The 27,107-nt window shown below is 49.5% G+C and overlaps 14 protein-coding genes across 14 annotated transcripts; 7 read left to right on the top strand and 7 right to left on the bottom strand.

The window, feature by feature from the left end:
- Positions 1 to 178: 178 nt before the first annotated feature.
- Positions 179 to 448, bottom strand: Bathy09g03990 (unknown protein; the record flags this gene model as incomplete). Its single annotated transcript, XM_007511158.1, has 1 exon — positions 179 to 448. One exon carries the CDS (start codon positions 446 to 448, stop codon positions 179 to 181), a length of 270 nt encoding a protein of 89 aa, XP_007511220.1.
- Positions 449 to 1,232: 784 nt separating this feature from the next.
- Positions 1,233 to 3,533, top strand: Bathy09g03980 (predicted protein; the record flags this gene model as incomplete). Its single annotated transcript, XM_007510822.1, has 1 exon — positions 1,233 to 3,533. One exon carries the CDS (start codon positions 1,233 to 1,235, stop codon positions 3,531 to 3,533), a length of 2,301 nt encoding a protein of 766 aa, XP_007510884.1.
- A 157-nt stretch (positions 3,534 to 3,690) lies between these two features.
- Bathy09g03970 (predicted protein) lies at positions 3,691 to 4,815 on the bottom strand (the record flags this gene model as incomplete). The annotated part of the gene is made up of 1 exon (XM_007511180.1): positions 3,691 to 4,815. One exon carries the CDS (start codon positions 4,813 to 4,815, stop codon positions 3,691 to 3,693), a length of 1,125 nt encoding a protein of 374 aa, XP_007511242.1.
- Positions 4,816 to 5,137: 322 nt separating this feature from the next.
- On the bottom strand, positions 5,138 to 6,157 carry Bathy09g03960 (the record flags this gene model as incomplete). The annotated part of the gene is made up of 1 exon (XM_007510828.1): positions 5,138 to 6,157. The coding sequence occupies one exon, from the start codon at positions 6,155 to 6,157 to the stop codon at positions 5,138 to 5,140; it is 1,020 nt and encodes a 339-aa protein (XP_007510890.1).
- Positions 6,158 to 6,317: 160 nt separating this feature from the next.
- On the top strand, positions 6,318 to 7,919 carry Bathy09g03950 (predicted protein; the record flags this gene model as incomplete). The annotated part of the gene is made up of 1 exon (XM_007511237.1): positions 6,318 to 7,919. The coding sequence occupies one exon, from the start codon at positions 6,318 to 6,320 to the stop codon at positions 7,917 to 7,919; it is 1,602 nt and encodes a 533-aa protein (XP_007511299.1).
- Positions 7,920 to 8,095: 176 nt separating this feature from the next.
- Positions 8,096 to 9,773, top strand: Bathy09g03940 (beta-galactoside alpha-2,6-sialyltransferase 2; the record flags this gene model as incomplete). Its single annotated transcript, XM_007511213.1, has 2 exons — positions 8,096 to 9,553; positions 9,666 to 9,773. The coding sequence occupies 2 exons, from the start codon at positions 8,096 to 8,098 to the stop codon at positions 9,771 to 9,773; spliced, it is 1,566 nt and encodes a 521-aa protein (XP_007511275.1).
- A 158-nt stretch (positions 9,774 to 9,931) lies between these two features.
- On the bottom strand, positions 9,932 to 10,618 carry Bathy09g03930 (unknown protein; the record flags this gene model as incomplete). The annotated part of the gene is made up of 1 exon (XM_007510945.1): positions 9,932 to 10,618. One exon carries the CDS (start codon positions 10,616 to 10,618, stop codon positions 9,932 to 9,934), a length of 687 nt encoding a protein of 228 aa, XP_007511007.1.
- Positions 10,619 to 10,714: 96 nt separating this feature from the next.
- Positions 10,715 to 12,646, top strand: Bathy09g03920 (ubiquitin-activating enzyme E1, putative; the record flags this gene model as incomplete). Its single annotated transcript, XM_007511272.1, has 1 exon — positions 10,715 to 12,646. One exon carries the CDS (start codon positions 10,715 to 10,717, stop codon positions 12,644 to 12,646), a length of 1,932 nt encoding a protein of 643 aa, XP_007511334.1.
- A 110-nt stretch (positions 12,647 to 12,756) lies between these two features.
- On the bottom strand, positions 12,757 to 13,860 carry Bathy09g03910 (predicted protein; the record flags this gene model as incomplete). Its single annotated transcript, XM_007511062.1, has 1 exon — positions 12,757 to 13,860. One exon carries the CDS (start codon positions 13,858 to 13,860, stop codon positions 12,757 to 12,759), a length of 1,104 nt encoding a protein of 367 aa, XP_007511124.1.
- A 412-nt stretch (positions 13,861 to 14,272) lies between these two features.
- On the top strand, positions 14,273 to 16,315 carry Bathy09g03900 (cytochrome P450; the record flags this gene model as incomplete). Its single annotated transcript, XM_007511034.1, has 1 exon — positions 14,273 to 16,315. One exon carries the CDS (start codon positions 14,273 to 14,275, stop codon positions 16,313 to 16,315), a length of 2,043 nt encoding a protein of 680 aa, XP_007511096.1.
- Positions 16,316 to 16,428: 113 nt separating this feature from the next.
- Bathy09g03890 (divalent Anion:Na+ symporter family) lies at positions 16,429 to 19,623 on the top strand (the record flags this gene model as incomplete). Its single annotated transcript, XM_007511031.1, has 1 exon — positions 16,429 to 19,623. One exon carries the CDS (start codon positions 16,429 to 16,431, stop codon positions 19,621 to 19,623), a length of 3,195 nt encoding a protein of 1,064 aa, XP_007511093.1.
- A 111-nt stretch (positions 19,624 to 19,734) lies between these two features.
- Bathy09g03880 (unnamed protein product) lies at positions 19,735 to 21,546 on the bottom strand (the record flags this gene model as incomplete). Its single annotated transcript, XM_007511055.1, has 1 exon — positions 19,735 to 21,546. The coding sequence occupies one exon, from the start codon at positions 21,544 to 21,546 to the stop codon at positions 19,735 to 19,737; it is 1,812 nt and encodes a 603-aa protein (XP_007511117.1).
- A 78-nt stretch (positions 21,547 to 21,624) lies between these two features.
- On the bottom strand, positions 21,625 to 25,677 carry Bathy09g03870 (lysine-specific histone demethylase; the record flags this gene model as incomplete). Its single annotated transcript, XM_007510939.1, has 1 exon — positions 21,625 to 25,677. The coding sequence occupies one exon, from the start codon at positions 25,675 to 25,677 to the stop codon at positions 21,625 to 21,627; it is 4,053 nt and encodes a 1,350-aa protein (XP_007511001.1).
- A 124-nt stretch (positions 25,678 to 25,801) lies between these two features.
- Positions 25,802 to 27,103, top strand: Bathy09g03860 (DnaJ (Hsp40) homolog, subfamily A, member 1; the record flags this gene model as incomplete). The annotated part of the gene is made up of 1 exon (XM_007511042.1): positions 25,802 to 27,103. The coding sequence occupies one exon, from the start codon at positions 25,802 to 25,804 to the stop codon at positions 27,101 to 27,103; it is 1,302 nt and encodes a 433-aa protein (XP_007511104.1).
- Positions 27,104 to 27,107: the final 4 nt, after the last annotated feature.

Raw genomic sequence — 27,107 nt, 5'->3', positions numbered from 1 at the left:
CGCTTTCTCTCGTCATCCTCTTTCCCACAAAGGGGAACAATATAATAAAAATTTTCATGTCTTGATACATATCATCTCTCTGTTTCTCTCTCTCTGTTCTCTTCTTTCCGTATACACGCAACCCTCTTCTTCTTCTTCTTCTTAAGTCTGTCCTTTTTTTAAATTCCTCAAAAAAAGCTTATCGTCTTCTGCTCGACGCTCTCGTCTTCGCCCCTTGCGACGCGGTGTACGCCACGTACGTCATAACCGAGTGGATAACCGTTTGCGCCTTCCACATCGGTTGCGCGTACGTCGTTGCATCCGGACCAAAACCGGCGATAACCATCAACGGTAACATCAGAGCTTGGGCAAAACATGTCATTTTCAACGCCGTCTTATCTTTCGGACCGGCGGTGAGTAACCCGTACGCGAAGCCGCAGAGGAGGCAAGCAAACATACGGAAGGCCATCTTTTTTTTTGAAAATATTTTTTTTTTAATTCAATTCACGGAAAAAAAGACAAATAAACATACCATGGCGACCGCGCCTTCGGTTTTCAAAAAGTACGGCGCGATACCTTTCGGGCCGTAGTACTTCACCCAGTTGTGGTATAAAGTCACACCTGTTGTTGTGTTTTAGATTATTACCCCATTTGAAAGAGAGAGAGAATTGATTGGAAACAATAATTCAGTTAAACGATGATGACAAAATTTGCTTTCGGGGAAAAATGATGTAATAAAAAATGGCCCGCCGCGCGCAACAACCAACTCAAAACCAAATGAAGAACAGAGAGAGCAAACGTCGTACCGTAAATGCCGTTGTACGCGGCGAGGATTTTTTGTTGAGTCGTCGGAGCCATTTTTGTTCTTGTGTATAAATATGTATTTATGTGTGTTAAAAAGTGAGGCATAAAATGTGAGTTTTTTATTCCCCCTTTTGGCAAAAAATACGAGCACACACAAACAACAAAAAGAACAGAGATAGGGGTTGAGAATCCACTCACTCTCTGCGCTTAAAAGAACAGACTCCAGACAGACAGACTCCCGCAAAATCTATGCGCCTAAAAGCAGCAAAAGGAAGAGCACAGAAGCTCCTAAAGTTTGGTGTGCGTGTGTGTGCGTGTCCCCCGGGGGTAGGGCGACCGGTTTAAGGAATACGCACACAGAGAGCGGAGTAAAAATTTTCAAAGGCAAAAACTAGACTCTCTGTAATATTTTTGCGTTTTTTTTTCTCGCCGCCACATGACAAAAAATCATGGCTTCCTCTCATCATCGCACTTCGACGATACAAAAGATCCTGTTCGCGGGGACGACAAAAGCGACGACAACTACCACCTCTTCTTCCTCCTTTTCTGCGCTCTTCGAACGCGCAAAACGTGCGCACGAGAAAGCGGGCCCGTTCGAGGCGCTTTTTATCCTCGGGGACGTCGTTTGGAAATCATCATCATCAGAAGAAGAAGAAGAAGAAGAAGAAGAGATGAGTAAAAAGAAACGGACGAGAGAAAGTGTGAACGCGTTCGTGGACGTGCTGAGAAAAGATGAAATTAGGATGAAGACGTTTACGATGGATTTGTTTTTACTCGAACAGTTGAAAGAGCTCGAGGGAGAAGAAAAAACAGGCGTGCGTTTGGTCGACGCGGAGGAATTCGATGGAAAAGACGAGACCACCACTCATATCGAAGGATTGAATCCGAGGGGAAGCGTGAAACGCATCGTCGTGGACGAGAAAGAAACGAACGTGTTTATGGTGAGCAAACCAGGCGTGTATTCAACTTTAATAAAGTCGGAAAAAGATGAAGAAGGAAACGAGAATCCGTTTTCTGTGGCTATTTTACCGGGTTCGTACGATCATTTGAACGTGAAAGAGTCGCACGCCTCCGCCGGGAACGCGATGTTAGCCGAGAAGACCGCGAAGGCGAACGGGGAGTTTACCGTTCAAGACGTGGAGGTGATTCGACAAACGGTGAGGAGATTGAAGGAAAATGGGTCGACTTTGTTCGTAGTGGACGTGTTGCTCACGCAAACGTGGCCGAAAGACGTGCACATGTTGTCCAGGTATAAGGACGCGATGACGCCGATTTCGGGAGAGGAAAAGAACGCGTCCAGGGATGTTGCGGAGATTGCGAATGTGATTTGTCCCAGATATCACGTGGTGGCCTCATTGCTTTCTCCGGAGAGTGAAGGTGAACAAAACATCGATCAGTTTTTTGAACGCGAACCGTACAGAAACGTTTCTGCGAAACACGCGACTCGATTCATCTCGTTGGCGAGCGTCGGCAACTCGAAGAAACAAAAGTGGTTGCACGCGTTAGGCATTGAACCTGGAGGCACCATGAACCCAATTAAGTTGTGTCAAATGCCACCGGATTCTACGCCGTCTCCGTATGCCATGGCTGGCGTCTCCAGCTTACAACAGCGAGGAGGAGGAGGAGGGAACCAACAAAGTTTAAAGAGAGAATTGAAACCGGATTGGCGAGATAACGCCGACGCGAAGAAGAAACAGCGATTGGAAGAGAGTCAAACGAGAGCGTTAGTTGGTGATGCTGATAAGACGATTCACGTGAGAAATTTAGATTATCGCGCGGATGAAGGCGCCATCGCAGAATATTTTGGCGAGTGCGGTGAACTCGCCGACCTTCGACTCGGCCGCGACGTGGAAACCGGAAGATCCAGAGGATTTTGTAAAATCGCCTTTAAAACGAAAGAGGGCGTCGATGCGGCTTTAGAGAGAGACCAACAAAACTTTTACGGACGCGATATTCGAGTTCAGATGGACAGACAACAACAATCGAGACAGTATAACGGCGAAAACAAAAACGGCGGATACGATCCGAACAAGAGGAAACCGCCGCCACCACCGGTATCGTGTTGGTTTTGCCTCTCGAACAACAAAGATACGCACATGATCGCGTCTATTGGAAACGCATCGTTCGTTGCTATGGATAAAGGTGGGTTGAACCCAGAACACGCGCAGATTGTGCCGATTGAACACGTCGCCGCATTTTCAATGCTTCCAGACGAGACGTGCGAGGAGGTGTGGTCGTATTTACAAGGCTTCCGAAAATTCGCCGAGGCGACGGAAGACAGAGGCGTGGTTGCGTTCGAGCGACACTTGACGTTGAAAAACAAAGGTGGTAATCACATGCACTTGAACGTGGTTCCCATTCCAAGCAACAGGAAACATCTATCCAAGAAGATCTTCGAACAAGCCGCGAAACGGTGCGACTTCACCTGGGATATCATCGCGCCGGAACACGCACAAACCGGCATCGCGGCGAGAAGCGCGATGACTTCTTTACTCTCCTTCCCAGAAGCTGAATATTACGCCGTGCATTTACCAGATGGCACTATTTTAATCACCGAAGTGAAACAATACGACAAACACTGGATGCAATTCGGGAGAGAAGTCATCTCGCACTTGCTAAAAACGCCCGAAACGGCGAATTGGCAAAGCGTCGTCCAAGACGAAGATGGCGAGATTGAACGAACCAACGCGTTTAAAGAAAGCTTTAAACCGTTCGATCCGGTCATGGAAGCCGAGGAGGAGGAAGAGTGAAGATTAAAGAAGCTTAGTCAACAGCAGTAGCAGCATAATAGAACCAGTTTAGTCATAGCAGGTAATTTAGTAACAATATTAATATTAATATACACGTTTGATATCCATGAGAAAGAGCGACGAGCTTTGCGATGCGATGCGCGATAAATTCTCGTATTTACCCGGTGATGTAAAAATCCATCTCGCTGATGTCTTTATTCAACTCGTGATGTTCGCACTCCTCCCACGGAATAAACACCAAAGTATTCAAACCGCGTTGCAAATCTCTCTGTCCGTCGCTGTTCGGGTGACCCGAAGTATACGCTCCCGGCGCGACGCCTTGCCTTTCCGCGCCTAAATTCCGTCTATACAGCGCCTCGTAATCGTCCACGCTCTCCCAATTTTCCTCCGTCGGTAAAATTCGTTTCGCTTTCTCCGTAATCTCCTCCTCGTCTAAAACCTCATTCGCGTCTAAATCTTCGTCCACTAACAAAAGTTTCACGCAATCTAACCTATCCGACCCACCTTTTAAACGAGATCTTAATCGCACCCAGAAGTGCGTTGTCGTGACGTACCCGCTCTCCGGTTTCATCTTCGCCGATTGACAGTGAATCCTCTCTTCTTTTTCTTTTTCGTCCAGCTGGTACCATCCTACGTTGACCGAAGAATCCTCGTTTGCTTTCTTGCCGTCGTACATCGTTCTCTTCACCACTCTGACAGGTTCCGGCGACGTTTTCGAGTACCACTCGCCGTTTTCGAGGAAACGAAAGTACCGATAATACACCACCACCCTCGCCGGTCGATGCTCCTTCTTGGACGTCCCAATCTCCCGTCTCGCGCACGCTTTCACGTACGTATTCCTACTCACGTACAATCCATCCGTCCGTATTCGATTCCGCTCGTAAAACATCTTCTTATAATTGTTCGAATACGCTTCCGCGCATCGTTTCCTCGTCTCCTCCCCGTTCACGTCAAAAAATCGAAACGCGCGTTCGCAGTGCGACTGCCACAAACTCTTCGTCGAGTGTTGCACGATTGCGTGCCACTTCTTACACACCGTGGAAACTCTGACTAAATCCCGAGGGGAGAGTCTTTTAAAAACCTCGTATATCGCGTCCACGTGCAACATGACGAGGATTTTACTCTTGTTATGCTCATCGTCATCAACATCCTCCGCGTTCATGAAATCGCACTTTGCATCATTCGCCAAAGGAGAAGGAACCCGCACGGAAACGTTATACAAGTCTTGCCACGGTCGAGAGAAAAATGACGACGACATTGACGAATGTCTTCTTGCCTCCATCTCTCGGTATATCCTCCTCGGTTTCAAAGAACGACGGTCGTCGAGTATGATAGTACTCTGTTATCCTCTCTTTCTCTGTTCTGTTTTTTAATGCGGTCAGTGGAGACGGAAAAGAAGAAGAGGAGTAAAAAACAACGCGTTCATCTCTCTCTCTGTAGAACTTCTTCTCGTGTGTGTGTGTGTGTTGGGAGAAAAAAATGTGAGGAAATAAGAAACTCTTCTCCTTGCAAATTTAATAGTGTAAAACGCGAGAAGGCGTGAGTACGTTCGTTTGATTCGTTGAGTATGCGATATAAATGTATAAGAAAGCTATAAAAGAGAGCTAATTATGAGTGCGCTTGTGGCTTTGCAAAGTACCATATTGACGAAACTTCATCTCGCACACATCACATTCGTACGGTTTCTCGTTCGTGTGAATACGCATGTGCGTTTTCAAAGCATTAGAATGACGAAACTTCATCTCGCACACATCACACTCGTGCGGTTTCTCGTTCGTGTGAATACGCATGTGGACTTTCAAATTACCAAGTTGACGAAAAGCTTTATCGCAAACATCGCATTCATACGGTTTCTCGTTCGTGTGAATACGCATGTGGTTTGTCAAATTACCAGATGTAGTAAAACGCTTCTCGCACACATCACACTCGTATGGATTCTCGTTCGTGTGAATACGCATGTGGCTTTGCAAATTACTAGATTCACTAAAACGCTTCTCGCACACATCACATTCGTACGGTTTCTCGTTCGTGTGAATACGCTTGTGGATTTTCAAAGCATTAGAATGACGAAACTTGTGGATTTTCAAAGCATTAGAATGACGAAACTTCATCTCGCAAACATCACACTCGTACGGTTTCTCGTTCGTGTGAATACGCATGTGGGTTTGCAAACCACCAGCTTGAGTAAAACGCTTCTTGCACACATCACATTCGTACGGTTTCTCGTTCGTGTGAATACGCATGTGGATTTTCAAAGCATAGGAATCACGAAAACGCTTCTCGCACACACCACACTCGTACGGTCTCTCGTTCGTGTGCGTACGCATGTGTACGGCCAATTGGGATGAATATCCAAACACCTTCTCGCAAACATCGCACTCGTGTTGTTGGGTTTTCTTTCTCTTCACTCCTTTAGTCGTCGTCGTCATTTCTTTTCGCATCTCCTTTTGCTCGAAGATTTCAAAAACGACTTCATCCTCGTCCGGAATCTTCAAACACAACACCGGTGGTTGCTCTTCTTTCTCTTCTTCTTCTCCTCCCCTCTCCTCCAATATATCACACTTCAAAACCGTCCTCGCGTTCACCGCTCTTTTCGGATGTGGATTCTTTCTTCGTCGTCTCATTATTATTCTCTAATTTAAACAACATTAAAACAACAACAAGAACAGTTGTGTAGATTTTTTTTCAAGTCAATTGTCTCTTTTGCTCTTTTTGTCTCTTTTTTTCATCCAAATTTTTGAACAACTCTCCACATAAAAAAATAAAAACACGCGAATAAAAAAAATGGAAGAAGAAATGATGATCGAACGAGACGAAGAAGAAGAACCGAAACGGCGAACGAGGTCGCCGCCACCACAAACACAAACAGAAGAAGGCGCACAAAAAATTCCAGTTTTAGTAGGAGGCGAGGAGGATTTGGAGAATACGAATAATACGAATACTACTGCTACGAAAAACGAAGAAGAAGATGAAATCAAAGATGAATTAGAAATCGGACGAAACGAGGCGGGATTTCTCATCGGAGAACGAGGCGCGACGAAACGAAAAGTGCAGAAAGTCTCGCAAACGAAAATCGAAATCGCAGATTCCGAGATAAATCCAGAAACGTCCATCGTGACTATTCGAGGAACAGAAACGAACCGAGCGAAAGCGCGGAGATACGTCGCGTGGGTTTTGAGACAACCGGAAGGGAAGATTTTTTGCGATTTAGGCGACGACGTGGTGAGAGAAAACGTCTCCGTGGTGGACGTTCCAGCGGAGGCGATGGCGTTTGTAGTTGGCGCGAAAGGGAAGACGCTGAGGAGCGTGGAGGAAGAATACGGGACCTTGATGTTTTTCGGACACACGGAAAAAGACCAACCGGACAGCTCGGAGAAGTTGATCATTTGCGGCGATCGCGAAAACAGGCGCGGCGCGGAGTTGAAAGTGATGAGTTCGGTGGAAACGAAGGTTCAGGGGTACTTTGTCGATTACGAGAAGAACGACCCCGAGTTGAAACAACCGCTGATGCAACCTGGAGACGGTTTGAAAGATGGATTCGCGTACGACCAGTTTCCGTTCACCGAGGAGGAGTTTTCCTACGCTTTGGGTAAGTTTGGCCGAGTGAGAAGAAAGTTAGCGAAAGCGTCCGGGTGCGTGATGGAATACGTCGGACGAGTCGCGATAATGAGCGGGAACAAAGAACAAAGAGCGAGGTGTTGGGATTACACCAACTGGTTGATGAAACAAAGACGAAACAACGGCACGTGTTCGGTCGATCCGAACGCGCGGAACGATTGCGAAATTTGCGACGTTCCTGGATCGATCGATTTGCCTCGGTTACAAGGAAACTGTCATAAAGTCGAAGAAGCTACCGGGACGTTTATTTTCACCACCGATTTCGAAAAACCAGTCGCGGAAGGTCAAGACAAAACGTTGCTCATTTGCTCTCACGACTCCGCCAGCAGACGCAAGGCCCGAAGAATGGTGGAAGATTTAATCGACGGCAGACGAGACGTGTTCCAAGACAACAACCGAGGAGGCCCGAGAGGAAGAGGAGGAGGAGGAGGAAACAGAGGAAGAGGAGGACAACAACAACAACAACGCGGGATGAGAAACGACGGCGGCGGCGCCGCGGAAGCCTGCCGAAACTTCCAAATGGGTCGGTGTACTCGAGGCAACCAGTGCAAATACTCCCACGACATGTCCATGGCGCCGATGCAAATGGGCGGCGGGAGCGGCGCAAACCGAGGCGGGAGAGGCTACGATGACAACCACCCCCGAAACAACAACAACATGAACAACAACGGCGGCGGAAGAGGAGGAGGATCTCAAATCATAAACCGACTCAGTCGAGGCGGCAACTCCGGTGGTGGTGGTAATGGCAACAGAGGCCGTCCGTATTAAACAACCTTTTATCATCGTAAGAAAGAGAGAGAGAGAAAGAGAGAGAGAGAAAAACACCCCGTAACATTAAGAAAGAATCCATTATATTAGCGCTTATTATTAGATGTAATACTGACGTTTTATCCGCATTGATTAACCACACGAAAAGATTTATATATAACACTCTATTACGAATAATGTCGCTGCGCGGGGACAACCCCTCTCGCTACAGTCGATACCACTTGAAGAGAGACCACGCCGGTGTTTCTCTCAACGGCAGCAACAAGTCGTCTTCTTCGTTGAAACGCGCGAGTTTACTTTCCGGATTGCTTTTCGTGTTCATCCTTCCGTCGGTGTTGAACATCGAACATCGCGCGCGGAAACACCATCATTACTCTTCTTCTTCTGAGTATTCGAGAGGAGGAGCGAACAATAGTAACAACAACGACGTAAGGTTGAGGTTTAAAACGCGAGAAGAGAACCACAGGGAGAACGATCGATTGCAGCACGAGTGGTGGAGAGACGCGCAAGAAGGGCTCGGGAAAGTTTGGCACAAAGTCTTTGACGAAGAAGAGGACGAATCTTTGACGAATACGGACGTGTACAAGCCGGAGAAGTTTGGACACCAAGTGGCGAAGAAGACGCACGAACGAGTGGTTGGGAATACAGACGAGAACGCGAGAAACGATGGAGGAGGAGAGTTCAACTTAGATAAAGCGATAGCGGAAGAGATGAGCAAAGACGACGACGACGACGAGGACCACATGGAGGGGACGACGTGGAAAGGCGGCGTGCCCGTGGTGAAAGGACACAAGACGTGCGAGTATTGTTCGAACAGAGGCGCGTGTTTGACGGAGACGACGTGTCAATGCCCGGCGATTTACGAAGGCGAGAGGTGCGAGAAGTTGAGAGATTTCGTGGACCATCCGAGGGTGATGAAAGGGTTCAAGAAAGGATTTGAAGGCGCGAGTTTGTTGGCGAAAGCGAACACGAAGAATAACATGCCGCTGATGGTGAGGAGGAATCCTGGACAACCCGCGCACCCGGGGACGGAGAAGGCGATGGTCACGGAAATCGGGAAGTTGACGAGACCGAGCAGGGATAAGTTGCCGGAGGAAGATCCGTTAGGATCGGTGGTTTTCGAAACGTGCGCGATTGTCGGGTCTAGCGGTATTTTGTTGAAACACTCGCACGGCGCCGATATCGATTCGCACGACGTGGTCTTTCGATTCAACTCGGCGACGACGAAAGGGTTCGAAAAGAATGTTGGGGCAAAAACGACGCATAGAATTACCAATTCCAGAAATTACGGGTTTCGAGAGTACGATTCCGAGTGCGTCGTGCAACACATGCGCAACGAAATGTCCTTGGTGAAGATGTTCAAGAAACGCGCCAAGTATCCGGGGTTGAATTTATACGGCGTGCATCCGCAGTTACACGGGTGGGTGGATAAGTCTTTTTCGTTTTTAGTCACCAGTGGTTTATTTGGAGCATTAATCGCCGCGCACAAGTGTGCTTCGGTGGATTTGTACGGCTTTCAAGTCTCAAGACACCACGGCGTGCAGTACCATTACTACAACGCCGTGGATGAACCGGCGAACGAGGAGAGAGACGGCGACGAGTGGTTAGCGGTAAAATCGTTAGTAGAAAGCGGTGTTTTGCACTTTGCGGATCCGTGTATCATTGAATGTCACGAAAGCGCGCGAGCTTGTTTGAATTGTCAGGAAGAACACGGGGACGACGTGCATTTGAGTCACCACGCGGGAGGCGCCGGCGGAGATTCGTATTCTTCCTCCTCTTCTTCGAATGGTGCGACGACGACAAATAACGCGCACGGGAACCGAGGACGACGAGGTGGTGCGAAGCACGCCGTGAAAAAGAGTCACAGCAGCCACGATTTCCAGAGCGAGTTTAGAAGCGGTAGTAGTGATAGCGATAGCGACAAAACCGAGGACGACGACGACCAAGTTTCGCAATCGTCCTCCTCGGACGAGTTCACGCATTAGATAATGTGTATATATAGAAATCAACCTCTAATAGTAAAAGTAGTAATACACTCCAGCCCCTATGACTGCCAAAACTGTCCCGCCAACTGTCATCGCGAGCTCTTTATATTTCATCCCTACCGCCGCGAGGTATCGCACCGCGCTCAACCCGAGCGCCTTCTTCGCGCCTTTCCCCGCCACTCGAAACAAAACCACCCGCAGAGCCGCGCCTAAAGAATCTAAAAACAAAAACGTTCGCCTCCGACTGCCTCTTTTTGCCATTCCGTACGCGAAGCACGTCAACGCTCCCGGTAAGACGAGTAAAATGGCGACTCCGTATTGGCGCATCAAGCGTTCGCTTTCGCGCACTTTCGCTTTGCTCACTTTCAACCACTTACTCCGTCTGTTCTCTTTGGTGAGATACGCGACGATATCTTTCCCGTACCATCTCCCGCTGAAGAAGTATAAACAATCCTCGATGACTCTTCGCACCACTCCGATGAGAATGAACGAGTAGAACGGCATGTTGGCCGCCGAGGCGATGGTTAAGTTCACGTCGTTCGCGTTTAAGAGAAGCAACACCGTGGGCATTTGGCCGAGGATTAAGATTAAAACGTCCGCGAGTTTCCCGAGTACGTTCACCAATGAAATCAGGAACACGCACTGAGAAAAGGTTAAGAGAGGTTCTCCTCGTGTTTTGGTTTTCCCGCTAAAAGAGCGCGTGGAGACGACCATTTTGACGATGAATCTCTCGATGTTTTCTCGCTTCGCAACAGTGGAGGAAATCGCTCCATTCTTGGGGCGCAAAAGTAGGGGATTGCACTCGCAAAGATGACGACGATGCCAGACGAGGAGAAGAGCAACGCCTACTCTTCCTCAAAAATCGTCGAAGTTGTTTTAGCCGATAAGAGAGCGCAACCGTGCACGCACGAAGACGAGCTGAGAGCGTTTGGTTTGCTCTTATCCTCCTTTTCTTCTTGTTCTTCTGATGATTTTGCGGACAACAAAAGAGCGACGAAACGACGGAGAAAAGAAGAAGACAAAGATGAAGACAAAGAAACGATGGACCTAAATATGGACGACGAGGAGGAGAGAAAGAGGAGCGCAGTTCGATCGAAATTCGACGAGTATAACGCGCAGGCGGATGGTTTCGTGGGAAGGTTTTGCGAAGAGAAAGAGGAAGAGCAGCAGTTTGAGGGTGAGGGTGTGAAAGAGAGAGTGCACGTGCTAGGGGATGCGTTGGTGGCGAGATGTTTGAGAAGAATTTTCCACGAGGAGAATGGAGACGAAAAAAGCGAATTCATCACGGAAGAGGACGTTTTAGACGCGGATTTTGAGAAGAGCGAGGTTTGGAGCGCGATTGTAGCGCGTAAAAGTCATGGTAGGAGTATCGATGATGGCGATGAAAACGAGTCTCGAGTACGCGTCGTCGTCGCTTCGGCGCTGGAGTCGTTCGAGTCGCGGGCGAAAATTGATCGGTTGTGTAAGAAGTTTAAAGTCGTTTTAGTAGACGTCGGCATCGAAGACGATCGAGGATCGGTTTTTGTGGTAGATTCGACACAAAACACGACGAGTTACGAGTGTTTGCCGAGAGATTTAGATGAGAGTAGTTTAAAGAAGAAAGAGAAGGCGCCGTCGTGCGTGTTGGAGAATTTCCCGTTTCAGTTTTCGCACTGCGTGGAGTGGTCAAGGCACGTATTTGAGAGGGTTTTCGTGAAGGAAGCAAAGGATCATTACGAGGAGGAGTTGAGAAGAGCAGAGGAAGAAGGAGGTGAAAGAGTTTACGATGAAGGTTTCGTGGAGGCTGATTCGGCGAATCGCGCGAATCGATTATTCGTCGAGCTCTTTCAGACGAAAATAGACGCCATTCGCGAGAGTTTTCCGAGAGATAAAGATGACGGGAAGTTTTGGGGCGACGAGAAAGGAAAGAGGTTTCCAGAACCGGTGAGTAACTTTAAGACCGAAATGAAACGAGTGCACACCGAGTTTCTCTTAGCCGCCCAAACTTTGTACAAGTTGAATTATCACAACGATAGGCCGACGTGGGATTATAGTCTACGAAGATTCGAAAGCTTAAACGGTAAAGCGCGATGGGACCATGCGATATTCGTGGAAACGTGCGCGTTACTTCGCGCGAGAACGTATCGTATCGACGTTCCAAAGTATACGTACGAAACGCATCGAGACGTTTTGTTCGATCTGCCTCGGAAAAATCCAGTCGCCGGATTCGTGGCGGCAAAAATCGCTTCGAGAGAAATCAAGAAGATTTTGTTGAATGAAGAAAAAGAGCGTCGCAGTCAAAACTCTTTCTTCAACGTCGTCACGAACGATTTTGTCGCTTCCGAGTGTCCATCGGCGTTTGTAGAAACAACCACGAATCGAAGTCGAAATCTTCCGGATTTGCAATGGACAATCTGGTCTGTTATCGACATCGACTGTTTTCTTCCTGGAAAGAACACGCTCGGAGATTTCTTACAAACCTTCCGCGAACAGGTTGGTTTGGAACCAGCGTCCGTTGGCGTCGGCGCTGCGCTCGTGTACATGGAATTTATGAGTAAAGAAAAACGCGCTATGCGAGAGAAAATGTCCGTGGTGGATGCGATTCGAGATACGTTGAATAGTAGCGCTAGCCTTAGTAAAGAAGCGTTCGAACCAATCAAGAGGAAGAATGGCGAAGAGGAATACGTCGTGTTAACCGTCCAAGCCGTGGACGAGAAGGATGAGGATAAAGATATTCCGGATGTGATTGTTCGCGTTAAATAAATGGAAGAATTAGAAATAATAATAATAGATTTTTAAAAAGACATCAGAGAGAAACACTCTAACACGGCGCGAGCGAAGCAATAAATGATAATAATAACTGTGATGAATACTTACAACTCTAACTCTTGATTGACTTTGCGTTTCCACTTGTCCGAATTCTCGTACGCGTTTGCAAAACTCAGCCCATCGCCGTCGATGCTGCATCCTGGAAAAAGCCAGTATCGCATCTTCGCGCCTAAAACTTCTCTTAAATTTCCGCTCAATCCAAGACTGTACGGATGTTCTATTTTCTTAATCGTGGTGGTCGCGTTGGTTCCAGTTGCTTTATTGCTCCCATCGCCGCCTTCGCTACTAATCGTCGTCGTCGTCCTTTCGCCATTCTCTCCAATTGGGTGCGTCAACGTCAGTTTTGAACGCACGCCTTCGTAGTGTTCAATCGTCGTGCAATTCTTCGATGTTAACCACACGTGCCACGCAAACAACAAACCGATCGCTAACAATAAGGGAAACGAAACCATTAACGCCGTCACTTCACATATTGCGTCCCAATCCCACGCATTACTATCACTATTACTCCCTGTCGTCGTCGCCGCCGCCGCCGCAGCAGCCGCCGTATTACTCGCCGCTAGTTTCTTCTTACCACTACCGCTTTCGCTCGCCACCATGTTCCAGCTCAAAATCATCGCCGAGTGCCCAACCGCCAACACCGCGTAAAATAAAAACAAGAAAAACGCTTTATAATTTTTATGCCCGACGCAATTATTAATCCACACGCAGTGATGATCCATCCTCAGCACGCATTTTTGGCACACTCTGCAGTGATGCGCTCTCGGCGGCTTATAGGCGTTGCACTTTTGGCAAAAACGTTTCAAGCCTTTCCCTTTCCGCTTCACCTCCCAAAAGTTATTCGCATCTTCCATGTCCGGTTGCCAACCGTCCGGGACTTTCCCAGCCTCGCACATCACCGAAGCTACGTATAAACACAGCGCTAACGACGTGGTGACGAACAAAATCGACCGGTGAATGGTCCCGTCCACGCTCGTCTCGAATCTGCCATACAACACGATCGTGCTCGTCGTGTAATAGAGGAATCCAAAGAGAAACAAGACGAAGAACACGGGCAAGGACATCTTCTGCCAAACCCTGCGCGCGACGCGACGCGCGCGCTGGCGCCGCGTTAAACTACCTTTCGGGGTCGTCACCATCGGCGTCATCGTCTTGGAAAATTGGTCGTCGTCGTTTGATAGATGATAAAAAGAAACGACGACACTCTGGCGAACACCAACGACGACACAACGACAGACCTTCTTCGCGCTCTCTCCTACTTTCTGATTTTCCCGCACTTGCACCCGCTCCCGCACTTGCACCCGCTCCCGCACGAGCAGTCTCTCCACGGACACCCCCCCGAAGATGAAGTCGTCTGAATCGTCGTCGTCGTCGTCGCCGGCGGCGGCTTGGTAGCAGTTGGAGTAGATTTGTTTCCGAACCCGAAGAAACCCATGTGTTGTTCGTGCGTTTTAATTGAAGATTTTTGGGAAAAAGAGACGTCACTTTTTTAACGCGCAAAAGCGCGCTCTGGTGCTTGTACTCTGCTGCTTCTCGGCGACGACGACGACGACGAGTTCGATGACGTTCGTTTCGGGAGGAGGATCTCACCGTTTTCTTTGTCTCGCGGTGAAAGTGGAAGATACCGGAAGAAGACCTTCTTCTTCTTCTTCTTCTCGTGGTCGCGACAAGAAAACAGCGGTAACAGTTGGGGAGAGAAAAGGCAAACGACGACCGCGGAGTAAAACGACTGCCTCGACGAACAATAATAGTAATAATTCGAACGGCAACAAAAACGCGTCAAAAGATTTAGAACTGCCAGAGCTGTTATTCGGCGCCGCGTCGACGTCGTTCGCGTTGACCGTGGATGCAATCACCTCTGGTCTCGATTTCGTCCAAAAAGTCACCTCGACTGAGAAACCTTCGAGTAAATATCCGCCCGGGCCGGATTTCGATAGCGCTTTCGAGATGGGACAAAATCCGCTGAAGTTTATAGAGAAAGTGAAGAGCAGGTACGGTCCCGTCGCTGGCTTGCGGTTGGCTGGGGAAAACGTGATTTTAGTCTCCAAACCGAGCGTGGCGAAACAGGTTTTAATCGACGACGAGGCGAGCTTTACGAAGAAAGGAACGGCGTTTTTCCCGTCCAGTCGATTGGCCGGAGATGGTTTGTTAGTGACGGATGGGGACGTGTGGAGATCGCAGAGGAGATTATCGAATCCGGCGTTTCGAAAAGCCGCGGTGGAAACGTACGCGAAAGCGATGAATGAGTGCATCGAGGAAACCATTCGCACGCGATGGCGAACAAACGGAGAGAGGGATATTTACGAGGATTTTAACGAGGTGACGTTACAAGTAGTCTGCAGGACGTTATTTGGAGAAGATGCGGTTGGAACGAAAGGGAAGGAAATTGTGGATTCAATTCGAGTCGCGTTCGAGTATTTCGCAAAGAGAAGCAGCGGGATTGAGATGATTTTACCGGAATGGTTTCCTCTACCCTCGAATATCTCGTTCAACGACGCGGTGGATCGGCTCGATAACGCCGTCTACGCAATCATCGATAAACGATTAGCAGAGATGGAGGAGCCGTGTTTCATAGCTTGTGCGACGCAAGAGATGGATTTACTAGACCGATTATTATCGGCGTCGTTGGACGATTTAGTCGAAGACGAGGAAGATCGAGTGTTGAAAGGAGCGATGGCGAGCTCCTCTAACAACGACGACGAAGACGACGCCGTCACCAATACTAACAGAAAGAAAATGTCCAGGAAACAACTTCGCGACGAAGTGATGACCTTAATCGTTGCCGGTCAAGAAACCTCCGCGATCGTGTTATCGTGGGCGGTGGCGTTTGTCGCCAAAGACGAAAGTTTTGGCGAACGCATCGCGAAAGAAGCGACGGAAGCGCGCATTTTAGCCTCCAAAAGGTTGAAGAAAATCCCCTTAGAAAAAGAACAAGAAGAATGCACGATCGCGGAAGAAGTCATCGACGACGACGGTAACTGCAAAGAACCAGACTCGGAAACAATTATCGCGCAAACCGAGTTGACGTTTGAATCCATCAAAGACTTACCGTTCACCGAGGCGATCATTTTAGAAACCATGCGTCTGAAACCGCCGGCGTACATAGTCGGTCGCTCAAACTCCATCTCGGACGTGCACTTGGACGAGAATAACAAATACGACATCCCGCGAGGCTCTACAATCCTCGTCAGTCCGTACCTCGCTCACCGCGACGGTCAATACTGGAGTAAACCGAACGAGTTCGACCCGAACCGATGGCTCGCCCTCGACCCGGAAACGAACCAACCGTACGCTCGAACCGCTTTACGAGGCATGGGGTACAAAAACACCTACTTCCCGTTCGGCGCGGGCCCGCGCGCGTGCATCGGCGCGCAATTCGCCATGTTAGAAGCGATCATTCTCCTCGCGTGTTCCTGCGAAAAGAGACGGTTTGATTTACCCGATGATATTGATACGAACAACAACAACAACAACAACAACAACAACAACAACTCACCCGGTACGAAAGGCGGCGGGTTTCCTAAAGACGCCGCTGGAATCACGTTGCGGCCGGAGAGTCCGGTGAGGATGAAAGTTTCCGCCATCCGGAGGAAAAATCTTTAATTACGCGTCGTTGTATTCTACTTCTCGTTCTACATTTTTAGTTTAACACCCTTCTCTTGGGAAAGAAAAAGGGATAACGCACTCGTCATATTTATTCACGTTTTGCCGTAAAAATGACCGACCACGGTTCCGCCACCTGGGAGGGATGGTATTGCGTCTCCGTCGTCTTCCTCATGTTCGTTTTGCTTCTTAAAAACGTCGCCGGTCCGGATGTACTCATGCTCGGCGCGCTCGCTTTAGAGCTCGCCGCCGGCATCGTCCCCATCGAGAGCGGCTTGAAAGGATTCTCCAACAAAGGTTTACTCACCGTGGCGTGTTTATTCGTCGTCGCGAGTGGGATATCAAACACCGGCGCGTTGGATTATTACATGGGGAAGCTGTTAGGGACGCCTAAGTCAGTCGCAGACGCGCAATTGAGGTTGATGATGCCCATTGCCATCGTTTCCGCGTTCTTGAACAACACCCCGGTGGTGGCGATTATGATTCCAATCGTCCAAAAATGGTGCCGAAAGTGTAAGATTTCGCCGGCGCAGCTCTTCATCCCACTCTCGTTTTCATCAATCTTAGGTGGGACGTGCACTTTAATAGGAACGAGCACGAATTTAGTCGTCGACGGGATGAGAAAAGAACGATATCCGGAGGAAAAAGCGATTGGATTGTTCGAGTTGAGTAAATACGGAGTGCCGGTGTTGTTGAGCGGATTGTGTTACATGCTCGTGGCGAGTCCATTTTTATTACCGGGCGGGAAGAAAGAGAATAAAGAAGATTCTGGGAACGGCAACGGAGATATGAACGATTCAGAAGATTTAACGGTTGGTGCGGTGGTACCGAGAGGAAGTCCGGTGGTGGATTCACCCGTGGCTATTTTGAGAGGATTGAACGGTTTGTATTTAGTGAGCGTGCAGAGAGGCGACGTGGTGATGCGCGCGGTGCAACCGGAGTTTCTCTTGGAAGCTGGCGACGTTCTGATTTTTACCGGGTTAGTGGATAAAATCGGCGAAGTGTGCGAAGAGCACGGGTTGGTGCCGCTGACGCACGACGTGGAGGAGAAGATGGTTGGAGGCGCGTTTCCGGAAAGCGTATCGATCGGAGGGAGTCAAGGAAATAGTTTAGATCCGAGTCCGAAATGGGCCGGCCCGGGGGATCCGTTTAGTAGTAGCAGTGATGGTGGTAATAAAGAGTTCGCGAAAGGCGGCGGCGCGAAAAAGGACTCGAGCAGAGTGAACACGCCGACGTCGCAGCAAGGAGGCTCGCCTAGGTTCCAAGACGATTCGTCCATCGTCGGTCTAGGGTACGAGCATCGTAAACGCGAAACGGAACTGCAACGAAGAGCGTCCGTGGACGTGCATAATTACGAAAAGTTGTTGCGGAAGTTTACCGACGACGGTAACGAGAACAACTATAACAACAACAGCAATAGCGCGGCGAACGGTGATGACGAACAATCTATGTTGCGAAAACAGTCGCACGAATACATCGATAACCGACAACAATCGTTGGCGGTAAAAAAGCATTTCGTTCTGCGGGCGAGAATAGGGGCGAAATCGACATTAATCGACATGTCCCCTCGAGAAGTGCTGTTTCGAAGGAAATACAAAGCGTCCATCATGGCGGTGCAAAGAGCCGGAAGCACGAGCACGTCCTCGAATGTAGCTGAAAACAGGTTAGGCAAAATTATCTTTCAACACAACGACGTTCTGGTTTTACACGCGGCGGAAGATTCGCCGCTGTTGGAACAAAAGAGAGAACGAGAGGAGGCGAAAGTAGAACGCGAAAAAGTTCAACAAGAAACGAAAAAGAGTCGATTGGCGCAGAGCAATTCTTCGCCGGGTGGTATTTTCCGAAGCGCGTCAAAGGGCGATTTGAGCGGAAGCGATATGAAACCGCCAAGCAGATCGCAGTCGAAGAGTAATTTAGACACGAGCTTCACCAACTTGAGCGACGTGGAGGGATTTGAAAACACGTCGGAGTTTACCTGCGGGGACGACTTGGAAGTTTTATTGGCGGATGCGCAGGATTTGAATTTTAGCGAGTTTGCGATTCCCATGCGCGTGGTCGCCGGAGGCGCTTTAGACGGGAAAACCATTAGAGGCGTTGATTTGGTCAACACACCGGGTCTGTTTCTCACGGCTATGCAAGAAGGTGGGGCGAAAGGTGTCACGAAAACTGTCGATCCTGAAACCGTTTTGCGCGGCGAAGACGTTTTGTGGTTTGCCGGGGACATGAGCGGCATGCAAACGCTTCGACGCATCCCGGGCATGGTGCCGCAAGACGACCAAGTCGCGAAATTGTCCATTCGTAAAACCGATCGACGACTCGTGCAAGCTGTCGTCTCGCAACACTCGATTTTGGAAGGACAGTCAGTCAGAGACGCGCATTTCCGAACCAGATACGATGCGGTGATCATCGCCGTGCAGCGATCTGGCGGTAGAATTCAAGCGCGTATCGGCGACATCGTTTTACAAGCCGGAGACGTTTTGTTGTTGGACACTTCGACGTCGTTTTTATCGAACCATAAACGCGACGCTGCATTTGCATTAGTTTCTGAGATTGAAGACTCTGCACCGCCGCAGTTTGACAAGTTATTGCCATCTCTGGGTACCGCGGTTGTCATGATTGCCGTCTTTGTCGCCGGCGCGCTCGATTTGTTCGTCGCCGCGTTGTTAGCTTCTGGCGTCATGTTAGCGACTGGATGTTTGACGCAAGAAGCCGCGAGGGCTGCGGTGAAATGGGAAGTCATCGTTACCATTGCAGCCGCTTTTGGTATATCTGCGGCTATGGAACAATCCGGCGTCGCCACTGCCATCGCGCAAAATTTAGTCGCCGCCGGCAACGCTTTGGGCACCGGCAAACCCGGTATTTTAGTCGCCGTATACCTCGCCACGGTTGTTCTGTGTAACATTGTCGGTAACAACGCCGCTGCGGCGTTGATGTATCCCATCGCCGCTGAGTCTGCCGAACAGCAAGGCATCCCAAACGCACAAATGAGTTTTCTATTAATGCTCGCCGCGTCGGCATCGTTCATGTCGCCGTTTGGATACCAGACGAACTTGATGGTGTACGGCCCTGGCGGGTACGTGTTTGCAAACTTTTTAAAGTTTGGCGGTCCGATGCAAATAGTGCAAATGATCGTTTCCGTGGCGGTGGTTTTGTTAGACGACAGATGGTGGATTGGATGGATCGTAGGTTTTGGCAGCGTTTTCGCGGTGTTTGCTTCAAGAAAACTTGTGCCTATGATTATAGAAAAAGTGAAAGGAGGAAGGAACGATGCGTCGAGCGAGGAGGATAAATTAGACAACGCGCTTTAGTACGGTATGTGTTATGAAACGACTTTACTTTATTTTTCAATTACTTCTACGTCCCTCCTAGTACTATATGGTAACTACATTTGAATCTATGAGAGCTAATCTATCGTCTCTCTACCAATTATCCACGTTTGCAATCGTGACTTTTTTCTTCATATCATTGGACGCCGCCAACGCGTTGTAAGTCGTATCGTACGCCGATAAAGTGTCGCCGTTTTCTTCCGCGGACGTAATCAGACTCTTCACCGCCGCTGAGTGTAGATTTCTGCGCTCGCTCTCAATTTCGCCTTCCATGTACGCCTCTTCTACCCGTTTCAACAACTTGGCGTTCAAATACGACTGCTTTGGAGGCACTTGCCCGCCGCCGTTGGCGCATCCGCTCGGACACGCCATCATCTCCACGAAATCCCACTTGTTCGGTTCTCTTTTCAAAGCCCTGGTGACGTTTTGGACGTTTCGAAACCCGTACGCTAAGAGAAATTTTAGTTTCACTTCGCCCTCGATTTTCAATTCCACTTCGCGCATGTCCGCGTTCGTCAGCGTCTTATACTCTAAATCTTTGCCTCGCAGATCGACGCCGTAGAGATCCCTCGCCGCTTTGCGAAAGACGTATTCGAGGTACGCGCCGGAGGTTGCCGCAAAGGCTGGTGGCAGAAGTGCATCTTCTTGTTCGTCTTCTTCGACGTCCATCATATCCTCCGTTCTAAACCACGACGCAAACATCGAATCAATCTTCGCGCTCGGCAAACTCCTCACGCCCGCCTCGTCCACGATGTTACACTTCTTCTCCAACAACTCCACAACCTCCGTCGTCGTCAACACGCAATCCGTCTCGTTGACGCCGTCAACATCATCATCTTTTCCTTGTCCAAGTACATCGCCTTCTCTTTTCGTCTTAAATTCCCTTCGACTCGCTTCCAACTTTTTATCAAAGCACGGCATCACCGACACGTGATACGCCTCCTCCTCCTCCTCCTCCTCCTCCTCCTCTGTATCCTCCGAGAAAGCAGCCCTTCTTCCCTTCTTCGCGAAAGTCCCGGCAATCGCCTGCGGACTCTTCGCTTTCGCCAAAAGATTCACATCTCGCAAAGCGTTTTCAGTCTTCTCCGCGTAACACACCCACCCAGGACACGCCGACGCAATCATCGGCAACAACCCCGACGACTTACTCTTCCTCTCCGTAAACTCCTTCGCGTATCTCGCCCGCGACGCCGCTCGCGCCTCGGTACTGCTACACACCGCCCGCGCGTTAAAATGCGTCTTAAAAAACCCGCACATTTTCTCCAACATCTCTTCGTATTTCACGCTATATTTCACCGCCAACGACGCCGTGGATTGCGGAGAGAGTGTTACTACCAATCTTCTTCTTCGTCCTCCTCCTCCTCTTCCTCTATCATGGGTCCCTCCTACTGGTTGGATGTTTCCTTCTGAGGAGAAATTTTGGCCTAAAAATTCCTCCACCGATTGCTGTTCCATCAAGACCGTTTCCGCGCTGGTGACGCACCCAGAGCACGCGAGACAATCGGATAAGGACACTTTTATCATCGATTTCCCATCTTTGCTGAAGTCTTCCTTCGCAACGTCGAATCGTTTTTTGTTTTCCGCTCCTCGTTTTGCGCGGAGAAGGATTTCCCCGCCGTCCCCTTCTCCGGCGTCGTGTAACCCGTCGTTTACGAGGAGTGTATTACCATCGGATGAGAGAGGAATGATGCACGCCTGAGAAGGCGCGATGTAATCGTTCAAAGACGAGGACGAGAGTTTCACGGCACCGCTGAATCCTCCTCGTTCTCCTTCCTGTGATGGTGACATTCTCAGGTCAAGCTTTACTTTGAGTTGTTTTTGTGATGATGAAAGAGCGATATTTAGTACTTGTACGTAGGGGTGTGGATTTTGCGAGAGAGACTTTCGCGAGAACGAATATGTCATGGGTACATCGTGCGGTTTTATGGATACTACAGGTTAATAGTACGAGTCTTTCTTTCTCTCTTTCTTTCTCTATCAGTCTTATTCTTTCTTAGTATTCTTCTTGGTTTCATTTTCTTTCTGTCCGACGACGGCGTATTTGTTCACGAGACTTTTAATCTTCTCTTTGCGTTGACTGGTCATGAAAGCGACGAGCGGGTCGAGTTTCGCGGAAGACTCCGATTTCGCGTGGTCGATGACCGTGCGAACGATTTTTTCCTCGTACTTTTTACACTGTTTCTTCGTGAGAATGTTCCGGTCTCGTTTGAGTCTGAGTTGCTCGAAGACGTATTTGGTGACTTGTTTGGTCACGCGTTCTTCGTAAGCTTCTTCGGTGAGCGTGTCGGCGTCGGCGGAATTGGCTTTGCTCTTCTTCGCGTTCAAAAGATCGTCGTCGTCGTCTTCGCCCAAAGCGGCGGCGTCCTCGGCGTCTTCTCTCGCCCGTTTCGCCGCTTTCGCCTTCGCTTTCGCTCTCTTTTTCTCTCGTTTCAAATTCGCGGCGTTTTGAAAATCTTCAAAGGAGGAAATGTTCATGTTCATGACTTGATCTTCGTCGGAATCCGTGTCGTTGTTATGATGATCCATGGCGGTCTGCGCTGCTTCCTTGGCGGCTTGAATCGCACGTTCGGCGTCTAATTTAGCTTGCTCCGCGGCTTGTCGCGCTGCGAGCGCAGCTTGGCCTTCGGGAAGATCCGATGCGGCTTTGACGACCGCTTCGCGCTGGTCGCGAAGTTTTCGTTCGGCGGCTTCTTTCGCCTCTTTGCGTTGCTTTTCGTGCAAGACGAGAAGCTCTTTGTCGGAAAGCGCGTTGGCGATATTCGTGGTTTCTTTCGCAACTTCGCTCGCGATGGTGTTCATGCCGTTGTTTTTAATCGAATTCAAAAGCGTTGTCGTTATGTTGTTGTTTTGCTTTGGCGCTAACACGTTTCCGTACGGCGAGATGGCACCGCCGACGGACATGCGCGTCTTATCGCCACCGAGCGCTAACAAACGCATCCACTCTCGAGTGATCATTTTAGACGTTTGCTTTAATCCCGCGTTTTCGTGTGATTGGAAGTAGTCTTTGATGGTTAATGGCACGCCCGATTTCTTCATCAACTTGAAATCAAACGGAATCGATCGGATGACTTTCAACGCGGTCATCGCGTCTTCCTCGTCGCCATCTCGTCGCGCGCGCTTGGCAAATTTACTCAACCACTCGTTAAACGTCGCTAATCCGTTGTGTTTTCCATACGCCCACTTTTCTTTTTCGGCATTGGTGAGTGATAACACGGCGTGCATCAACGCGCGTTTTCCGGCGCCCGTTTTCAACGCGTAGTGGTTTTCATTTTCAACCATAATTTCTGCCAAAGCGAGTCCAATAGAGTTCGTCTTCGCGGACGAATCTACCGTCATGGAAATTTTATACACCGATTTCGCTTCGTCTCTCCCGGCCAACGCGTCCGCGTCGACGACTTGGTTCCTCGCTCGCTCTTCCGCCTCGCGTTTGCGCTCAATAGCCGCCTTCATCTTTTCAAAGTCTTCACCTTCCAGCTCGCTGTCGTAATCGGAGTCTTCCATTAACGCCGCCTGTCGAGCTTCTTCCTCCGCTTTCTTTCGCATCTCTTCGAGATCGAAGACTTCGTCGAAGATTTTACCTTCCTCGCCGGAGAGTTTACGCAAAACTTGTCTCGCCGCTCGCCATCCGGTGAGCATGGCACCGCCAACTGTATCTGGATGTTCTTTACACGTGTGTTCGCCGGCAAAGAATAAGCGTCCTTTCAATTCTGGACGACCTAATTCGTCGTAATCCGCGGCGCCTCGAGAGCTTTTCTTTACGTACGAGTACGAGCCTCGCGCAAATGGATCTTTACCCCACGCGGTTGCTTTAGCCGTTTTCACTTTGATTTTCGATTGGTCGCCGTTGAAGTGCACTTTCGCCAACTGTTCCACGGCTAAATTCACGAGTTCTTGTTGCGACTCTTCCGTGACGTTGTTCTCGGTATCTTCCGCGTTCGAGCCTGCGACTAACGCGATCAACATGTTTTCGCCACAAACTGGTTTCAAGTTCCAGAACATGAAACATCGCGCGCGGTTGTTCATTTTCGACTCGTCGTCGCTGTCTACGGCGACACCGAAATAATCGCGATCGTCCGACCAAAACTGATCTTCGAACTCGATGACCAGCTTGTTCAAATTTCCAAAACCTAATCTATGGACGGCATTTCGTTTCGCGGTGGATAATTCAGGAACGAACTCGACGTCGTCGTTTTTTAGACACCCCAGAGGTACCGTGCACACCACCGCGGAGCCTTCGTAGATGGTACCATCGGCGCACTCCACGTTGACGCCATCGAATGGGTTTTTCGTGCTCGTGACGGTCACCTTCTTGACGATCGCGTTGAGTTTAATTGCACTTATTTTTTCAATTTCTCTCGCCAACGCGTCGGTGATTTGGCCGTAGCCGTTTCGCACCATGCAATGCGGCCCGCCAAACCCGCCGTACATTTCGTCTTGGTTCCAGTGCGGTAGCGACACGTCCCCGAGTTTCGCAGAACATCCGTATTCTAAATTCGCCCAGTGCCAATCGAGCAATCGTTTATCGTCTTTGGAAAACTGCTTGATTTTCTCCAACTTTTGTTGTTTCTTCTCGTCGTTCATGTCGTCGTCGTCGTCGTCGTTTTTGTTGTTGTTGTCGTTGTCATCGTCTTCTCCTCTTTCTTCTTGTTCCTGTTGTTTCTTTCTCAGTGTATCTTCTAAATACTCGCGCTCGAAATGGACTTTGGTCAGGTCTTCAATTATTTCGCCCAACCCGAGATCCGCGGTGGCGTCTTCGCCTCGCGCCTCCACCGTCTCTCTCGCTTCGTCCATCAACAAGTCTCTCAACTTTTCAATTCTCGCGTCTTTTTCGCCGGCGACTAAACTCCCGTCTTTGCCGTCGTATAAAGGACACCCTGGACGTAACTCGACGAGTTTCAAATCGATTTGCGAGCTGACCTCGGCGGAAGGATCCGCGCGAATACCTAACCACGGCATACCCGTTCTCGCTTTCGGGTTCGGTTCCGTACCGGTCACGATGGAGGCGCCAAAATCCACCGGCGCGGAAAACGTCTCTCTTTCTGTCCACACTCGCCCACCGACGCGATCTCTCGCCTCTAAAACAATCACCGGGACGTTTCTCGATTTCAACTGGTTCGCGCACGCTAAACCGGACGGTCCGGCGCCGATGATTATAACCGGTTTCGACGTATCCACATCTCTCTCCCGTATGTTTGGATGTATTTTCCCCTCTTCGACTGCCGGCGGTGACCTCCACTTGAAAGTAATCTCATCCCCGCCGTCGTCTACTTCGTCGTCGTCGTCTTTCTTCTCCTTCGATTTCCCTTCTTCCTCGAACAACCCGTCAAACGCCTCCGCGCCTTCCGTTAAATACTTCGTCACCACCTCCTTAATCAACCCTTTCTTCTCGCTCAAATCCGTGTTCAAACACTCCTCCGACCCAAGTTTCTTCCGAATCATCTTCTCCGTCATCACGTTCATGTCGCACGTTTTCAGCAATCGAATCAACTCTTTCGTTACGGTCGCGTCGTCGATGATTTCGATCGCAGGGGCGTTGGATCCGACCACGGCTTCTCCCTCCATATCCTCCTTTTCCTCCTCTTTTTCCTCCTCCTTTTTTTCTTTCGTGAAAACTCCGTAGTTCACTCCACCGTTCCGTTCCAGCCAATCGAACACGTCTCGAATCATCTTCTCCTCGTAATTTCTCACCTCTTCGATCACTTCTGTCACGTCCAATCGCCTCCGAACATCTCTCCGCCACATGGCGCATATCTTATTCCTCACGCCTAAATAATGCGCCTCGCTGTTCCCTCCGTCTCTGAGTTGCGTGTCGAAGTCTTTCTTTTCGAGGAACGAGACGCGTTCGAAGTCGAGACCGGCAGATGCGGCGGCGATTTGTTCTCGACTCGGAGGCGAAGAATCATCTTTGTCGTCGGAATCGGAATCGAGGAATAAGTCGTCCAAAGCGAACTTGGACGAGCGTCGGTAGCCGACTTTTCTTTTGTGGTGGTGAGTATGCGTCGCATTCGTGGTATTCTCAAAGGTGTTTGTGGCCATCTTTTTGCGTGTGCTTTTCCTTCGTCCTTATGAACGAATACAACAAGTGAGGAATCCGTCACTTACGCGAAAGAGGGAAACGACGGAAACTCGTTCGAGAAGAAGGACTCACTCCTCTTCGAAAATGAAGAAAAAAACCTACTACGACGTCTTGAACGTCTCGCCTGTCGCGACGCAAACGGAAATCAGAAAAGCGTACCACAAACTCGCGATTCAGTATCACCCGGACAAAGTCAAAGACGACGACGGAGACGAAGGAACGAACGCGCAGAAAGGGAAAAAGGAAGAGAAAACGGAACTGTTCAAGAAGATTTCAGTCGCGTACACGTGCTTATCCGACCCTGAGGAGAGAGAGAAATACGACGAGAGAATGCGAGGAATGTGTGGGAAAGGTTTGATGTCCGGGAGGAACTTGTATTCGGACGAGGAGGAGGATGATGGATACGACGTATTCGGTGATGATGAGGACCAATTTTCCTCGCAAGATTTGGAGCGAAGGCTGTTTTGCGCGAGAGTCGGCATCGCGGAGTGCGTGGTGAGAGTCGTTCGAGTAACTTTAGAAGATATATTCGAAGGGAATAAAGTATACGTAGAATCTGTTCCGGTTTTTAAGGCGGATTTTATACGGAAGAGAGTGGTGCCGTCCGTCGCGCGAGTGCGCGTGGTCGTTCCGAGAAACGCGCGAGACGGCGATACGATGTACTGTCGAAGCGACGGAAGTCAAATGCAACGCGTCGCGGTTGTCATTCGGGAGAAACCGCACGAGATTTTTTCGAGGAGCGAGAATAAACGAGACGATGTGGTAGCCTTGATTCGATTGACGAGGAAAGAGTGCGAGGAAGGCGCGGTGAAAATAATCAAAGGCTTGAACGGCAGAGAGATACAATTAAAGGTGAACAAAGGCGCGGTGGAAAGAGGGAAAGACAAGTGGCACACGGTCGTTGGGGAAGGGTTTTACATCTCCAAGCCGAGGATGGACGTGAACACTGGGATTGAAGCGACGACGACGAACGGTCAAAATCAAGGGAGTCGGGGCGATTTGAGGGTTCGATTTCGACAAATGTCCGGGTTCGAGGCGTTTTGGAGGAAAGGCTCTCGATTGTGGTGGGCGAAACGTATCGGTGGATCGATCGTGGCGTACGCGGCTTTGGAATTAGGTGCGACGGCTCTGTTGCACGTGCTGCTCGACGCGTGGGATATTTTAGAAGGACCCGGGGATCAGTTATTTTTAGATTCGTTTCCGGGCTTGTACGGGATTATCCCTTCGACGTCGATTATATTCGCCGGACGGGGAAGAGCCGGGAACGAAGGCAGCGAGACGTTACATAGAAATATAAACAAGGCATGGAACGCGCCTCGCGATATGCCGGATAACATACGGTCGGACCCGCCACCGCGCAGACCATTTTCATTCTTTCGGCGGTAGTTTT

The sequence above is a fragment of the Bathycoccus prasinos genome (assembly GCF_002220235.1).
Source record: "Bathycoccus prasinos genomic : Chromosome_9".
Classification (NCBI taxonomy): Eukaryota; Viridiplantae; Chlorophyta; class Mamiellophyceae; order Mamiellales; family Bathycoccaceae; genus Bathycoccus; species Bathycoccus prasinos.
The sequence above is the reverse complement of the archived record's forward strand: the minus strand, read 5'-3'. Positions and strand labels throughout refer to the sequence as shown.